This window comes from Balaenoptera ricei, chromosome 10 (assembly GCF_028023285.1).
Source record: "Balaenoptera ricei isolate mBalRic1 chromosome 10, mBalRic1.hap2, whole genome shotgun sequence".
Classification (NCBI taxonomy): Eukaryota; Metazoa; Chordata; class Mammalia; order Artiodactyla; family Balaenopteridae; genus Balaenoptera; species Balaenoptera ricei.
Genome location: NC_082648.1, coordinates 90,367,631 through 90,385,385, shown reverse-complemented (window position 1 = coordinate 90,385,385; position 17,755 = coordinate 90,367,631). Strand labels below are relative to the sequence as shown.

The window sequence follows — 17,755 nt, the reverse complement described above, 5'->3', positions numbered from 1 at the left end:
TTCTCCATTTCCTTCTTCTGGAGGGCAGGTCCTGGGTCTTTTCCCCATTTATTTCCAGAGCCTAGCACAGTGCCTGCTTACTAGAATTTTTTTTTTTTCAATGAAAAAATGACAAAGGCTATTCCTAGGAAAAGACTTGTCTCTGTTCTCTCACTTATACTCCTAGAAATGCATCTTGAGGTTATTGATGTGGGTTATATAAAGGCAGCAGAGCCATTAAGAAGCTAATAAAATAGACAGTTCCTCTCTTCCAGAGGGATCAGAGCTATCTCAGTTTATTGAGATAGAACCTGATAGGTGAAAATCGAAAGCTTTGAGGCAGAGGAGCCAAGACTTGGTGAGAGAACAGCAAGGTTTCATCCCTTTATAGAAATGTTGAGTCCTTAATCACTAACCAGAAAAACAGACAAGTGTCCTTTCCAAGATTCAAGTCACTTCCAAAGAGACTGGCTTCATTCCCTCAGGAATAAGAGGCTTTCCTGGCACTTTGTTTTATTCATTGAACATTCCTTTGAAATGTTCTAATTTTGGGATACACAATAGTCATTTCTTGGTAGAGCAAGATTTATCTCAGGGTTTGAGAGCTAGTAGGTTAAAACCCTTGGAGACTGGAATGAAAGCCCTGTTTGCCTGTCTGGCTTATTTTCACAGAGTATTTGGAACCACTGTGGTCCTTTCTCATCTTGTAGACCATGTGACTCATCTTTGGAGTGAGAGGAAAAAAGGAAGAGGCAGAACTGGGGGTCTTTGACCTAATTGACAAGGGCAGCAGATGGGCTGCTTATTGCCTCACTTTGTCCTTAAGAGGGTCTGTGTGTGGTTACTGCAAATTTCACTACTCTTCTGTGCACACCAGGGTTGCCAATTGTGTTAGTTAGCTTTTGCTGTGTGACAAATGACTCTAAAACTTAGTGGTTTAAAACAATAGCCATTTATTCAGCTCCTGAGACTGGCTGTGACTGGCTGTTTCTCTTATCTGGGCCAGGTATGACTTACAGCTAGCTGTTGGGTTCACGCATCTGTGGTCAGCTGTGAGATGGCTTGGGGGCTGGCTGGTCTAGGGTGGCCACAGCTGGGCTGGCTCATCTCTGCTCCATGTGGCCTCCCATCCTCCAACAGGCTGGCCCAGCCCAGGCTTGTTCCTGTGGCAATTGTCCAAGGCCGAGAGAGAGATAGTAGAAATGGACAAGGTCCCTTGAGGTCCAGGCTTGGAATTGGCTGGACGTCACTTCCACTGCATTTTATTGGTCAGAGTGAATAATAAAGCCAGCCCAGATCCAAGGAGTGGGGAAATTGATTCAAGGAGGGGAATGATGGCAGGCCGTTTTTTGTAAACAATCTAACATTCTAACTTTCCAAGTTTGCTATCATCTGGGACATCAGGTGAATGGGAGAAATGCCATTAGTCATGCTCAGGAAATGCTGAATAAATAAATAAAAACATCTTATTAGGCAGAGAAGATAAAAGTAAGAATAAGATGCAGTCCTTGCCCTCAAGAAACTCAGAGCCAAGAGGGAAGACAGATGCATAAACAGATCATTCTGATACAGCGTGGTCAATGTGGCCTTAGCAGTTTGGATGGAGTATTGCAGACACCAATAAGACACCGGTCCCCCTTATCCAGCCTGGGAGTGGGGTATGGGGAAGCCAGAGGCAGTGAAGTAGTGTGGTTAAGAGTATAGTTTCCAGCCATCTTGCCCAAGTTGAAATCCAGTTCTGATGCTGGATGTGACCTTGGGCAAGTCACTTGACTTCTCTATACCTCAGTTTCCTCATCTTTAACATGCAGATGTTAAAAGCAGTGCTTACTTCATGGTGTTTGCATGAGTTTTAAATGAACTAATATTTGAAAAGCACTTATAACAGTGACTAGCATATAATAAGCATTGTGTGTTAGCTATTATTACTATCAATTATTTTTAATAATTAGTAGGTGTTAGCCAGATGGGGGCTTGCCAGAGGTCAGAGCATTCTAGATGTTGGGGGTCTGGTGAGACCCTACTGCATTCGCCTCCCTTTTAGCTGTGAACCAACTGAGAAATGAACACAGGAATCAGGTAGAGGTGAGAGGGTCAGTTTTATCCTGCTAAAGGTGAACGAGAGATCTCAGCTTGGCTTTGAGGATGGTGTGGTCTTCCTGGTCCTTTCTACAAAGCCGGCATATATTTAGTGTCCAACAGGTTATTATTTATGATTCCACCTTGATGTTAACTACCGGATTTCCTGGGCTATAACTGAATTTTGAATCTACTGGAAATAAAAATTCTGAGACCCTTTCTTGCTTGCCCTCCCACCCCCTTTTCTCTTTTTGTGCCTCCCTCCACAGAACCTGAATATGCCTGGCATTTGCTTTCCCAGCCTGCTTTGCAGCTAAATGTAACTATATGACAAAGTGCTGGTGGAGGGGGTGGGCTGGGAAGTATTTTCATCTCTCATAAAAGGAGAGACAGACATAGGAAGGGGCTTACACCACCCCAACGCTTCTTACTTTGAAAGCAATAGTATGAGAATGTGATGTCTGGAACTATGGCAGCCATCTGTGACCATGAGGTAATAACCCAAGGAAATTAAAAACAGAAAACCAATAAACTAAGAATGGAAGAGAAGAAGAATTGAAAGAGCCTGTGTCCTTGATGTCTTTGTTGAACTGCTGAGCCAACTCTGGAACAATGTGCCTCCAGTCTTCTTGTCATGCAAGGTAATAACATGTCTTCATTGTTTGTCACTTTTACTTCATTGTTTTGTTCCTTGTTGTTAAAAGCATTCTTATATAAATCCTCTCATTACAGGAGAAAGGTGCATTTTCACTAAGGCTGTTCAAAAGAATGTGCCACATACTAAAAGTTTCTTCCCAAAAAAGGTGCAGCAAGTGTACTCCCCCTTTATGGTGACTACTCTGAAATGGACACCATTCATTTTGGATTTATGTGTTTTAATGAATTAAAAAAAAATCAGTCTCATTTCTTTATAGTTACACACTTGGGTTTTAACTCAGCTTATTTCAATATTTACTTAGCACCATTGTATCAAGCATAGTAATAGCACTAGTGACACACAATGAAAAAGAGACCCAGACCCTGCCCAGTCCAGGGGGGGAGGATAAACAGATAAACAGATAGTTTCAAAAAATAGAAATTTCAATGATAATATGGAAGTACAAAGGAGGGGAAGCAGCCACATGGTTGGGGGAGATGATGGGGGTAGCAAATCAAACCAGGAACGAGAATATTTATTGAACACCTACTATGGGGTGTACAGAGTATATGAATGCGTGGCTTTTACCTTGAAGTCCCAGTTCTGGAATCCAGATCAGCTCATGAGAACTGCCTTCCTCCCTCATCTTTTCAACATCAGCAGATTAAGGTAGATTAATTTATAACTCCATAAATGACAGAGAGATGGGTGGGGGAAGCACAGCCAGCGTGGGCGCTAATCAACATACCTAGGATCAACTTATTAGGGTTTGCTTATCTGCATATAGCCGATCAGAGCAAAAGTGTGAACAGCAGCGCTCCAGTGAAACCAATCCCAGAAAAGGAGCCCGGGAACCATGAGCTTTCAAAGCTGGACGGCATTTGTTGACACGATGGGGGCTGTGTGGTGCCCCTCTGCATGCCCCTTCCCCACTGCCCTAAGGAACCCTTGGGAGACTTTCGTCAGAGGCTCTGAATCATGCTTTCATGAGAACTCTTGTACTGGATCCAACCCACACTGATGGCTGAGACAGTTGCTGAGATGAGAGGGAGAACGTCCATTCTTACAGGTGAGTGATTCCTACAGGTACCTTCCTGGACATTAAGGCACCGATAAGGCCTTTTATCCCAAAGGAATATATGTGTTTGCATTAAGGTGAAGGTTTAGTCTAGACAGTTTAGATAATTTTATATTGGAAGATCTTTTAATGTTAAGTAATCGTGTGTGTGTGTGTGTGTAATCTGAAAGGCGTCCTCTGATGGGTTTCTACTTATGACAGAGCCAGTGCAATGAACAAAGCCCAGCTCACTGTAGCCTTAAACCCCTGTAGCTCTGACAGGGTGCTTGTAAATGGGGACTATGCCAGATACTTCTAAAGTAATGAGGATGGAGTTTGTGGGGTCTACTGTCTCTGCAACTCTGTTGTTTATAGGTTTCACTCAAGAGGCCAGAGCCATAATCAAGGTTGGACTTTACAAATCCAGGAAAACATCCTTAGAGGACAAGATCATCCCTGGCCAACATTGCCACATGGGACTTATTTGCAAAAGGGAAGTTCTCCTTCACCTGCACTGACACTTCTTAAGCTCATCTGGCTATGCTTGAAATTCTGTAATTAGAGTTTCATTCTTTTGGCTAAAGTCAACCAGGCAATCTGCGCCTTGTTAAGTACATTGCTTGGAGAGTGAACTATTACATTTACTAGTCACAAAAGTGATGTTCTCATATTCCTTCCTCTCATTGGATGCCCTGAGCAACCCAGTAAGATAAGTTTGATGATTATACCTGTCTAATTGATGAGGAAACAGAAGCCCAAACAGAAGCCAAAATCTAAACCCTTGGCTTGAATTCCAAATTTCTATGGGTGATGTGGGCTCTTGGGTCTCACGTTGCTCATGTAAAACTTGGACACAATAATGTAATAACACAACTCTCCTGGACGTCATCGGGAAGACCAAATGAAGCATGCTGCTCTTTCGCTTGTTAGTTCCTTCATTCACATTTAGCAGGTGGGCCTTCGTAGTTCTGATCTGAGGGGCAGAGGGCTACCAAGATGCATGAGGAGAAATTGCTGTCCTGTCCCAACAGTAAAAAATAACAATATCTCCCTTTAATTGAGCCCTTATTATGTGCCAGATGCAAGGCACACTTCAATATAATCCTCCCTAAATTGTTTGTTAGGTATTGTTCCCATTTTGTAGATGCAGAAACTGAGGCCCAGAGAAACTAAGCAATTTGCCCAAGGTCACACAGCTAGCAATGGAGGGAGCTGGGATTTGACTCAGATCCAGAACTTTCATTCTCCATGTCCTACGTTGGACTTCCTCTGCTCCGTATTCCCTTCGACACTGGCTGGGCTTGTTTCAGGTAGATGCAGCTGGCCGCTCTGGAGCCACACGGTGAAATGGAGCTCTGACCAGCAGGTAGACCCAGGACCCAAGTAATCTGGTGAGAGCTGCTGGGACATTTTAGGTACTGGGGGCCGAGACTCTCTGGATGATCACTGTATCTTTCTGTGGGTGGGTGTGATGAAGCCGGCTGCTCCCCAGCTCCTGCCTCACAGGAGACCCTTTCCTCTCTTCATGAACTTCCTGGGGGGCTACCCATGGTCCACTCTTTGTCAGTGTGGGGATCTAGTCCCTCGGGCCAGAGGCCACTCATCACCCGCCACGTCTGATAGGAGTGGCTGGTCCTGCCGCTGAAGAGAAAGCCCGCTGGTAACGGGAGAAGGCCAGGGGTGAGAAGCAGAGTGTGAGTCTGGAAGGGGACTCACTGCTGGGTGAAAATACCCCAAGGACGCATTAACTTCCCTAAATGCCCTTCCAGCATAACAAAGGTGTGGAGAATCCTGTCAGCTACTCTTTTCAGAGAACGTCAAGGTGGCTGTTCTTTTTTAATACATTTATTTATTTTATTTATTTATTTTTGGCTGCGTTGGGTCTTCGTTGCTGCGCACGGGCTTTCTCTAGTTGTGGCGAGCGGGGGCTACTCTTCGTTGTGGTGCGCGGGCTTCTCATTGCGGTGGCTTCTCTTGTTGCGGAGCACAGGCTCTAGGCGCGCGGGCTTCATTAGTTGTGGCACGCAGGCTCAGTAGTTGTGGCGAACGGGCTTAGTTGCTCCGTGGTGTGTGGGATCTTCCCGGACCAGGGATCAAACCCGTGTCCCCTGCATTGGCAGGGGTATTATTAACCACTGTGCTACCAGGGAAGTCTGGAGGTGACTGTTCTTTTTGAAAGAGCAGGAGGCCAAGCTGAAGCCAGGGAGGGGTTCTTTGTCCTGCCCTTTTTTTCTGGCTCACTGTACTCTAATCTGGAGGCTGAAAGCTCCGTGCATTCCATTTCCTTATAAAAACGACATCGAGACCCTGCAACGAACCACGTAGAAAGTATTTCACAAGTGACTTTCACAAACATGCTCCCCACGTTTATTTTTCATTTTGACAATGTCCCTACGATGGAGTATTGTTATCTCCCATTTTACAGGTCACATGGCTAGTGGCAGACCTGGTCCTTTAACTCCATCTTCTATTCTCTTTCCATCACATCACTTCTCCCTGGGTTCTTCAAGTTCTTCGAGTCTGTCCTAGGAGCTCGTCAATTTTTCTGCCTGGTAGTATATATTTTAGGCTTTGATGCTCATATGGCCTCTGTTGAAACTACTCAATTCCGCTCTTACAGCTCAAAAGCAGCCATAGACATACATAAATAAATGGGCATGGCTGTGTTCCAAGAAATCTTTATTTATGGCATTGAAATCTGAATTTCATATAATTTGCAGATATCATAAAGCACTGCTCTTATTTTATTTTTCCAACCACTCAATAATGTGAAAATCAGACTTAGGTTGTGTAAGACACAAAAACAGGTGGTGCAGGTCCCTGCTCTATCTTTATTTGTAAAACTGGGGAGCACGCATGCCTCTCTCTTAGGCTTGTATGGATTAAATGAGATCATGCAGGGGATGCGCTTTGCACAGAGGACATCATCGCTCTTGTAACCCACCTGTAAGAGCATGAACTTCCCTGGGCTTCTGTTTCCCCATCTATAAAGAGGGAAGGGTTGGACACTTGCAGCCCTAGTAGTCTGTGAATTTCTACGAAATTGCTTCTAATTTAAAAAAAATTTTTGGCCGCACTGCACAGCATACGGGATCTTAGTTCCCCCACTGGGGATCGAACCTTCACCCTCTGCGGTGGAAGCACGGAGTCCTAACCATTGGACCACCAGGGTAGTCCCCTAAATTGCTTCTTGATAAAGAGCTTTGACTGCCTGCCTTCTCCTGTTCCTGAGGACATCCATGCCTCCTGGATCGCCCCTGAATTTCTCCACTCCACTTCCATTTTTGCCAAGTTTTTTTTTTTTTTTTTCCTCAGTCCTGGTCATTAGGTATTTTGTGTCTTGGCTTGCCCTGAAGTGAACTAGATTTCTTCTGCCTGTTTCATAGAGATTTTCGTGGGCAGAGACTCAGCCACTTGGTGGTGCTGTGGGAAAATGTTTCTTCTCATAAAGCCACCTGGAAGTTTCTCCCAGAGAATTTCAGGTTTCAAGGGAGGAACACCAAAAATGGCACTTCTGGGGAAAAAGAGGTGTGGTTCATACCTGGGCATGAGTTTTCTGCCTTGGTCCACATCCTGTTAATTTGGGCAGTCAGGGCTCTGAGTTCTGAGGTTTCAGGAATCCCAAGTGGGGTGCTTGCATTGGAGGGGCTATGGGAAGATAGATATGGGGAGACTCCCAATTCATCCGAATTCCTGGCTGTTTCCCAGATGTCCCCTCTTCTGTCTTGTTGGGGGAGGGAGTCAGTCTCTCTCCTCTCCAAACAAAACATGCAATTCTCTTTGGAGCCATTCAAATGGCCTTTATCTTTCAGTGAGCTGACTTTTTGTGATTTTTATAGAACTGCTGTTTGCGAGATGTGATGTTGCTTGGATACTAGCTGTGGTGGAGCCAAAATACCTGAGTTTGAGTCCTGGCTCCCCATTTGTGAGCTGCCAGAACTTAGATAAGGCACTCAATCTCTTAGCACATCAAGTGTACCTGGGAAAAGTAAAAATCTCTAATCCCAAGTAAAATATCGTTATGAGAATGAAAAGAAACCAGTCGTGTGAAGGCATTTTGTAAACTGTCAAGCAAGATACTGATGGGAGGTATTAGAAACTTCCCGAGGGCAGAGGACTCCATTGATTACTCTTGATCCCCACTCCTGGCACAAGGAGTGCATCTTACAGATGCTCAAGGAACATTTGCTGCATGAATAAATGAAACCAGTGGATGCAGAGATCATGAAGGCAAGGGGAGACTGGAAATGTGCCTGTTAAATTAAGGGTTTCAAAGGATGAGGCTGCAGAGGGAGCTGGAACAGCAGACCCTTGAGAGGAATTTGGGGCACCTGCCTCATCTGCTGGGAAGGCAGCTAACGCATCCCTCACCAGCTGGCTGCCTGGGCCGCCTGGCTCCGGTTGGGCCCAGCTGTCAGGCCCCGGGCTGTCTAAGGCCTGGGGAACTGCTCTAGAGCAGGTGGACCAAAGAACTTCTGCCATCACAGGCAGGCTGGTGACATGCCTGGAATGCCCTCCCTCTTGAGCCTGCTTTTAGAGCTTAAGTCCCTGGTGACAGTAAACATAATGGACGTAGGGCCTGACACTGAGCTGCCCTGGGTCTTGGTAGGGCAGAGCTGAGGGACCCATATCCCAGGGTTAGGAATACAAACAAAAACAGGACAGGTAAATATAGGCAATTATGTAGGATATCTAGAGCCCAGGACAATTTTTCCCTGACCTAACTTTTTTTGTTTGTTTGTTTGGGACAGAATTACTTGGGAAACTGTAATTGCTTTACATGGTTGTTATAGCTGATAGAATAAATTTAATAATATTATTAATTAAACAGTAAGATAGCAGCTCCCAGTTTGTCAGTGCTTACCACATGCCTATGTAGGTATTATGCTTAAACACTTCACAGACATCATCTTATTTAGTCATATAAGGTAAGCATTAACCCTGCAGGATCACATCACACAACTCTAAAAGGTAAGTATGACTATGATACCCATTTTACAGACGAGGAAACTGAGGTTTAATCTTTAATTACTTACCGGGGTCATGGAGCTAGCAGATGAGAGAGCTGGAACTCAAATTATTCACCCATCCATTCATTCATTCCACAAATAATTATTGAGCACCTATTATATACCAGGTACTGGGGATTCATGAGCAAGTAGTATAGATAAATATCTCTGCTTTGTCCAGACAGACACAACAAATAAGTAGATTGTATAATATTATACACTGGTCAATGCAATGGTGAAGAATAAAGGGGGTAAGGAGCACCAGTGGTGGGGTGAGGGAGAAGAGGGTGGGCTGCGATTTTAAACAGGATGATCAGGAAAGACCCCACTGGCAGAGTTACATCTGAGCAACAGTAGAAGGTGCTGCTGGGTTCCTGAGTTGTGTGGAAGTGAGTCAGAGAGTATAACTTTAATGCCTTTGAACTTTGCCCAATGGGGCAAATTGAAAAATTGGAGTCCAAGGAAGACTTCTACGGATTTACCTTTCTCTTAAGTTCATTCTTTCTTTCTGGGGGTATGCATTTCCAGAGGAAGAAATAAGAAGGTAAACTAGGGAGGAAGTAAAGGTAGTCAAATTCATCCATCCATCCATCCATCCGATGTTTATATGGCACACATTATCAGCCAGATCTATACTTCTATTAGAACGAAGAATAAAATCGAGCTCTGTACTGCTGGATACAATGGCCATTTGCCACATGTGGCTATTGAGTGCTTGAAATACGGCTGTATGACTGGGGAACTAAAATTTTAATTTCATGCAATTAACTAAAATCCAAATTATAAAACCTTGGAGCAGTGGAAAATATTTTTCTGTTAAATACAACTTTATTTTTTTGCTAGGGTTACCTTTCAGTTTAACCATTGCAAACTTAGCTCTGAATTAAGATTTACTGTAAGTGTAAATTATGCAAAAGAAGAATGTAAAATATCTCCTCAATAAGTTTTTACATTGAATACATCTTGATTGCATATTGAAATAATATTTGAACATACTAGGTTAAATAAAATATATGATTAAAATTAATTTCTCTTGTTTTTCTTTTTAACTCATTTTTAATGTGGCTGCTAGAAAAGTTTAAATGCTATACATGGCTCACATTATATTTCTATTGGACGGTGCTGTTCTAGACCTGACTACCCTGGAGCTCTCAGGCAACTGGGCAGAGCTGGGCACATAATCGAATAACTGTACTACCATGAGGTAAGCGCTGTAATAGACTCAGGAAGTGAGTGTTCTGGGGCGAGAGCCTTCAGTTCTGATTAGCACAGGATCAGAGGCAGAGTGATATCTTAAGCTAGGTGTCCGAGGTGAGTAGGAGTTTGTCATCTGGAGGACAGGAAAGGGGGTGTCCCAGGCACTGGGTGCAGCACGTATAAAGGTGGAGAGAAATGAAACAGTGAGAAGTACCCCAGAAACGATGGGCACTTGGTGGAAGGAGGTGGTGTGGATATGAATCAGGAGAGGGCCGTTAGGGTCAGACCTTGCAGGGAAAGAGAAGCCGGCATTACTCAGGAAGAGAAAGACACATGGCTGGGCCCCCGCGTGCCAGCCACTTTGCCAGATGCTTTCTCCTATATTAGCCTATATTAGCTCATTCGTTGACTCCACACAAACTTGTTGAGTACCTACTATGTGCTAGTCATTGTTCTGGATGCTGAATATACAGAGGGAACAAGACAAAGTCCCTGCTTTCAGAGACATGAAGGTCATAATATACAGGACAAGGAGGAAAGAGAAGAAACCAAGGTCAGAGAGGTCGAGTGACTTGGGCAAAGTCACACAGCTGGTGATAGGTAGGACCAGAATTCTGATCTGGGTCTTTCTGATGCTAATGCTGATGCTCTTATTACCCTGTCAAGCTGCCCTGTATGTTAGGGCAAGGAATTTGGACTTTGTCCTGAAGGCCATAGGAGATCAGTAGAGGAGGTAGATACAGGGTCAGATAGACGTTTGTTTTAGGAACAACATATGGTGACCACGTGGGGGAAGGATGGCAGAAAGGAGACTGACTAAAGAGCTATAGTCCTTGCTTTGTAGCTCTTGTAGGTGCCTCTCCTTAGCCCTTGTCAGAGTCACCTCCCCTGTCCCTCTCCAAATCACTTCCCTCCCTCTTCAAGCTTATTTTCAGTACATGGTTGCAGGGAGACTTTTCAAACCCAAATCTGATTATGTCACTGCTCTCATCAGATTGGTCAATGGCTTCCTGCCTGACTCAGAATAAAACCCAAAGTCCTCCCACCACTCCACAAAGCCCTAGAGGATTGGGTCCTCTGTTAACTCTCCAGCCTCAACTCCTACTCCTCTCCTCCTGTACCACTCTACTCGCAGTGACCTCCTCACTGTTCCATCAACATGCCAAGGATATTCCTGCCTCAGGGCCTTTGCACTTACTAGACCCTATGGCTGGGAGGGTCTTCCCCCTGATATCCATATCATTCCCCAGAGACCCAGATGGTATATTCTCTCTCTTCCTTGGAGCCTCTGCTCAAATGTCACCTTATCAGAAAGTCTTTTCCTTACTGCCCTCATCATTCTCTACCTCCTTACCTTGCTTTATTCTTCTTGCTAGCCCTTACCGTTACCAGACACGTAATACATTTATTTGTCTATCTATAAACCGAACGAAGGCAGAGGCTTCGTTTTTGTTCACTTCTGTATCCCGAGTACCTAGAATCATGGTGAGCCCATGGTAAGCACTTAGCTCACGTGACTGAGTGCATTCGCCCATGCAGGGAGCGAAATGTAGAGAATTCCTTGTATCTCCCCAACCTGCCCAGAACGCCCCATGTAACCTCAAGGAAACCCAAAGGCTCTTCCACTGTAGCCAGTTCTTCCCACATGACCCCAGTGCATCCCTGCATGTGACACGTGTACTCTCTTGACCTTCTGGCAGCCACTCTTTCCAGGGTGGTATGGTATTGTTTGCTCCTGCTGGAGTCCTGCCAGTGTTTTCCCTGTTGATGGGGAATTTATCACATTTCAGTTTCTTTTCTCGATAACAGAACCTTCCAACGAATCCCCGCTGTTGTATTCCCACAGGAAGCCGGTATCTTATTTTTCAGTATAAAGTTTAGGACAGAGAAAACAAAGCAAATGGAGCTGCTGCCAATCGTCCACTTGCCCCCATTCTCTTCACACGTGCATGAAGAAGGGAGGAAAAGAAGGAATGTGCCGGGAATGTAAAACTGAAATCTCCAAAAGGGATCGCAAATTGTCAGCCCCGAGGGGCATCTCGCCTGATGACAGGATTCCACAGAGAGGCGAAGGTACCTGCCCACAGTACCACCTCTGGGTACAGCAGGGGCCAGGAGCCCTGTCTCTTGTCCCGTTGGTTGTCTCCATACTCTGGTGGATACCCAGAGTGATGCTTTTTCCAACAGGACCCTTTTGTCCCCTCAGTCACCAAAGAGATGAGAAGAATGGAAAGTAGGATCTCAGTCTGGGTTATTTCAGTTGAATCCTTGTAATATCAATGGATTTTATTGAAAATTCTGTTTCCTGGTGTCATCTGTCAGCCCCCCTGAAAAGGTCTTCCCTTGTATCCTTTTATACACATAATGTAATACCAGTGGGAAGATGGCAAAAAATAATAACAACATTTATTGGATGCTATCTCGTGTCATCTTGTGTTGTTCTTAGTGCCTTTTTTTTTTTTTTTTTTTTTGCATTAACTCAATCAATCCTCAACAGAAACCCTTTGAGCTAGGTATTATTAGTGTCCCATTTTAAAGATGGGGAAACTGAGAAACAAAGAAGTTGCCCAAGATCACACAGTTTGAAAGTGGTAGAGCCAGGATTTGAACTCAGCTGGTTCTGATTCTGGAGCCTACACTCTTGACCACCATTTTTGCTGTTTCTCTAGCCACTTAGCTGGGAGACAAACACAGCTTCTGTTTTGATTTATGAGGAAATTTTAGTTTTTATTTTAAGCATATATTCCACTTTCAAATAGCCTGGGCTCTCCCAAGAAGTTTGGTGGCTGGAGGTCAGTTGAATGCTGTAAATTGTGTTTATTACCCACAGACTAGAAACTTCAGGAAGATGAGACTAGGCCTGTCTCGTTACAGTGTGTTCTCAGCCCCAGATGCCTGGTATGTAGTGAGAAAAAAAGAAATATTGTTGAATGACTAAATTTGTTTCTTACTAGTTTTATGACTATTGACTACTACTCTTGTTTGATCGCAGATACTTGTAACCTGGGAAAAATTAAAGGAAAAACTCCTGCTCCAAATAATAAGCTTTCTCCTTAAATAAGCAAGTGGACAGAGAACATAAAAGTGGCATTTTGGGTTCCAACTATTCAGATGGTTGTTATAATCTTCCATTTTGCTTTTTATATGTAAATACAGACAGTATAAGCTCTATGTATTAGTTAGGGTAGTACTAGCTGCCGTAACAAAGAAACCTTCTAATTTCAGGGGCTTAACACAATAGAAGTTTACTTCTCACTCATGCACCAGTCTAATATCCTGGTCAGAGGGTGACTTTATTCTTCAAGGTGATGCAGGGACACAGGCTTCTTTTATTTGCTGAATCCACCATCTTCTGGGGCCTTGGAGTCCTCTGCTTCCAGCTAGGCAAAGTGGGGAAGGTATACCCATTTTTCAACACCCTGGTCTAGAAGTAATGCACATCACTTTTGCTTATATCTCACTAGAGATAACCAGTCATATGGCCACACTGGGATGCAAAGGAGGCTGGGAAATATATCCCCAGCGGAGCAGCTGTGGAAGAAGAAGCATGAATATTTGGCGGGCATCTAGAAATCTGCCCCTGTGAAGAATAAGCGCCTGCCTGGGTTGCTTTTTATTGTAGGACGTCTACCAGACAACATAAGTTAGAAATGTCACAACCTTAGGTAACGTTCCAAAACCTCATCTAGAAAAATGGAAGACTCGTGTCAACCAAGGCATATGCATTCATTGACATGAGCTGGGATGTCAGGCAGCTTGGAACGGGGGTCAGAGCAAAGCCTGATCACAGGTAACTTAAGCTCTTTGAGACTCAGCGTTAACAGCCAAGTGGGGGGATCGTAACAGCCAAGTGGGGATCATAACACCCATCTTGCGGTTTTATGATGATTAGAGGTAATACATATAAAGGTCGTGGCAGACAGTAGATAAACCGTAACTGTTATTACTATGTTTTCTGAACAAAGATTTCGCAAGAGAGCAAACACTCTTTCTTTTAAATTGCTTTGAAAAAAGAAAGTGTAGTAAAGAACAAGTAGGGAGCCTTATGTAAATATAAGTTGTAGGACAGTGTGGATGTCATGCTTCCAACTGCTGATGTGACAACACTGGTCCCATATTCAGAATGAAGCCAGAAATCAGAGTCTAATTAGGCAGTATGATTAACCTGCTTGTAACTGCCTGAATTCTAGTAGGAGCACTAAGAAGACGAAAAATAAGTATAATATTAATAGCCATGACTTATTGAGTGTATACATTATGGCTCTTAATCCTCACACCAACCCCCTGGGACATACTGTTACCCCTGCCAATACCTCCTGTGTTATTACCATTGCCATTTTGCAGATGAGAGAACCGAGGGGCAGAGGAGGAAAAGAATTGTCCAAGATGCTCAGTTACGCGTGGTGGAACAGGGATTTGAACCCAGGCAGTCTGACTCCAGAACTCAAGTTCTTAACCAAGGAGCCTGGGATCTTGTTGGAGGAAATGCTTTATCTATGTGAAAACACTTGAGCACAATGCATGAGAACATTGTGCTGAAGTGTGGTTCAAATTATAAATGCTATAGGAATTCAGTCTGGAGAGGAACTCCCTGTGCTTGGGCATGACTGTGTGCCAGGCATTGTACTGTTTCCATCCTTCCCATTTAAGGAGAGGTAGCACAGCATATGTGGAAGAAGAACATACACTTTGGAACTGGACAGGTAGTGTTTAAATCCCGGCACTGCTATTTACAGCCTGTGTAATCCCAGGCAAATTACTTAACCTTTCTGATATGGTTTCCTCAACCGAAAACAGGGTTTCCTGTCATAAAATAGGTTTGGCACATGGTCGGTGTCATTCATGCAACAAATACTGATTAAGTCCCAGGCACTCGGGAGCATCTCTATCAGCCAGAATAAGCAACGTTATGCTGCTGTAATAAATAACCCCTATATCTCCCTGGTTTAACATGTGTTTAATATTTGCTCACACTACTTTTCCAAGGCAGGTTAACTGGGACAGCTCTGCCATCTTTACAGAGGCCCAGGCTGGATGACGGAGGCTCTATCTCTGTACTTCATGGTTGTCATGATAAGATTGCCAAGACTGAACTTGCAGGATTGTCAAGACATGGGCATTTGCCCATTGGTCCTTAAAAGTTTCTACCTAAAAGCAATGCACATCACTGCTCTCATTCCATTGGCCCACGCAAGTCATAAGGCCAAATCTAATTTCAAGAGGATGGGGTAGTAGATTCTTACCATGTCCCTGGGAAGGGAAAGAAAGACCCAGAAAATATTTGGTTAACAGTTTTAATTACCGCTACAGTCACGATCTGTTTATCTGTAAAACAGATCCACTAATCTATACTTTAAGAAGAAGGAACTGAAGCTCTGAGAGGTTGAGTCATTTGACCAAGGTCACACAGCCTATCCACTGGGAAGCCAGGCTCAGCCTGCATGTTACTCACTCTGACTTTTTCATCTACATACACAATGTCTACAGACTTTGTATAAAAGCAGAATAGTTGCAGGATCGGGGCAGGGAGGCCCTGCAAGCGTAGAGGACAGAATAAGAATTGAATAAACACGGCCTTTGTATTAAGCGATAACCAGTGTGCTCCTGGGGAAGGCAAGAAGGGACAGCGGGGTTTATGTCAAGCATCAGTAGAAGAGAAGTTTGGACAGAGAAGAATACCAAGCACGGGAGTGTGGCACAGAGAGGATATGATGACTGCGGTGTTATAGGCCATGACTCTGGCAGCAGGGAGGGGGTTTGCGGGGAGGACATGCTGTTGCTGGAGTCCGCGGTAAGGTGATAAGGGACAGACAGGAGCGAAGACAGCAGGAATGCAGAAGGGATGAACCTGAGAGCTGCAGAGGAAGGGCGAGCCCAGCTCACTGGTGAAAAAGTAAGAACCACCAAGCCATCTGCAGAACGCACCAGACATTCTTCATACCTCACTCTTCCCATCCTAGTCTGGTATACTGCACCATTTATAAAACAAATTACCTAAGGCTTCTTTTCCTCTTGCCTTCTTCTTCATTTCTCCTTGCTGCTTCTTAGAAGAGCGGGGCAGCCTGGCTGCAGACGTAGGCCCTTCCTGCCTGACCCTCACTTGTGGGGGGTAGAGTGCCTGGTACCATGTCCAGGATCTGGCCATTTCAGTTAAAGGAAAACTCTAAAGGCCCAAGGGGCCGAGAGGCCTGCAAGTCGCCTCTGGCTTCAGCAGACCCCAGGCCCTGCTCCATTCGAGGCCCCTGGTTTGCCCACCTCCAAAGGCAGCCTTGGCGGGCAGGGTGGGCACCCAGCTCTCCTCCTCTGTCAGCCGTCGCCCTCCTCTCTCTGGATGGTGTCGGAGGGCGGCAGTGCGGCGGCGGGCCCCAGATTCAGCCTCCTAGCCTCCCTCCCTCCCCGACTCCGCCTTTCTTTGGGGAGGGCGCGGGGCCGGGCGCAGCGCGCCCCTCTTGGGGTTTTCGGGGGCGCGCAGCTGCCCCGGGCGAGCAGCCCTTCCGCTGCCACGGCGGGGGTCTGCGAGGCGGGGGTGCCAGCCCCGGCGGGGCGGAGGGGGTGCGCACCGCGGCTGGGCAGGGGTGGCCGTGACTCACCGCCTGTAACCCAACACCCGCGCTGCTCCCCTCCCCCAGCCTCTCCCCCGTCTCCGGCCTGGCGGCCGCGGCGGCACCCAAAAGAAAATGAAGGGGCGCCCGAGCCCACGGCGCCCCCGGCCGGATCGCGAGAGGGCCGCGGCGGCCCTCGGCTCCGAGCGCTCTCGCCTGCCCGGCCCCGGGGCTCGGCGAGCCGCCGCCGCCGCCGCCAGGGCGCGAGCAGGAAGGGAGGCCGAGCGGCCGGAGCAGGAGCAGGAGTCGGAGGAGGCGGCGGCGGCGGCGGAGGGCCCGCGGTAGTTGCGGTGGGCGAGCCCGGGGAGGGGGCGCCCGGGCTGGGAATCCCCCGTCTCCCTCCCGGCCGAGCGAGGACAAAGCCCGCCGGCCGCCGCCGCCGCGGCCTAGGCGGCGCGGCACAAAGGGCGAGTCGCGACACGCACCCATCCCCCTCCCAGCTCGGGGTGGCCCCGGGTCCCGGGAGGTGGGGGAAGCCCCGGACGCCCCGCCCCTCGCCCCCCTCCCCCGGGGCCGGCCCGCGCTCGCCGCCTCCGCCCCCGCCCCGTCTGCGCGTCCTCCCGGGGAGGGGTCCGGGGGCGCGGCGCCCCACATAACACTCCCCCTCCTGCGCTCGGAGCCACCCCTCTCCCCTCCCTCCTGCGAACACCACCGCCTCCCCCGCCACCGCCGCCACCTCGCCCGACGCGCCGCAGCTCGCCGCGGCTGGTGGGCGGTGCGCGGATCGTGCGCGCCGGGGGCGCCAGATGTGCGGTCCCCGCCGCCGTCAGTGACCCAGCCGCAGCCCGGGCGGGAGCCGGCCGCCTACCCAATGCTGCGGGGGCGACCTTGAGCGCGCCCAGGTTTCCCTCGGCGGGGACCCAGACACCGCGAGCGCCGTGCCCTGTCCTGCCCTCTCCGGCCCGGCTCGCCCCGCGTTCGGACATGGAGGGGGCCGCTGCGCCCGCTGCCGGGGACGGCCCGGACTTGGGGCCGGGGGCTCCGGGCTCTCCCCCGGAGGCGGGGGCGGGGGCGACAGCAGCCCCCGCGGCGGCGGCCCCGGAGCCCAGGAAGCCGCACGGGGTGAAGCGGCATCACCACAAGCACAACTTGAAACACCGCTACGAGCTGCAGGAGACCCTGGGCAAAGGCACCTACGGCAAAGTCAAGAGGGCCACCGAGAGGTTTTCGGGCCGAGTGGTGAGTTGGGGGGAAA

At 47.3% G+C, this 17,755-nt stretch overlaps 1 protein-coding gene across 1 annotated transcript in view; it reads left to right on the top strand.

Moving 5' to 3' along the window:
• The first annotated feature begins 16,778 nt into the window (after positions 1-16,778).
• Positions 16,779-17,755, top strand: part of NUAK1 (NUAK family kinase 1) — a 69,306-nt gene continuing 68,329 nt past the window's right edge. The window contains exon 1 of the mRNA XM_059936812.1: positions 16,779-17,739. Coding sequence (XP_059792795.1) covers positions 17,485-17,739 — 255 coding nt within the window. The 5' untranslated portion in view covers positions 16,779-17,484. The remainder of the gene's footprint in view (positions 17,740-17,755) is intronic.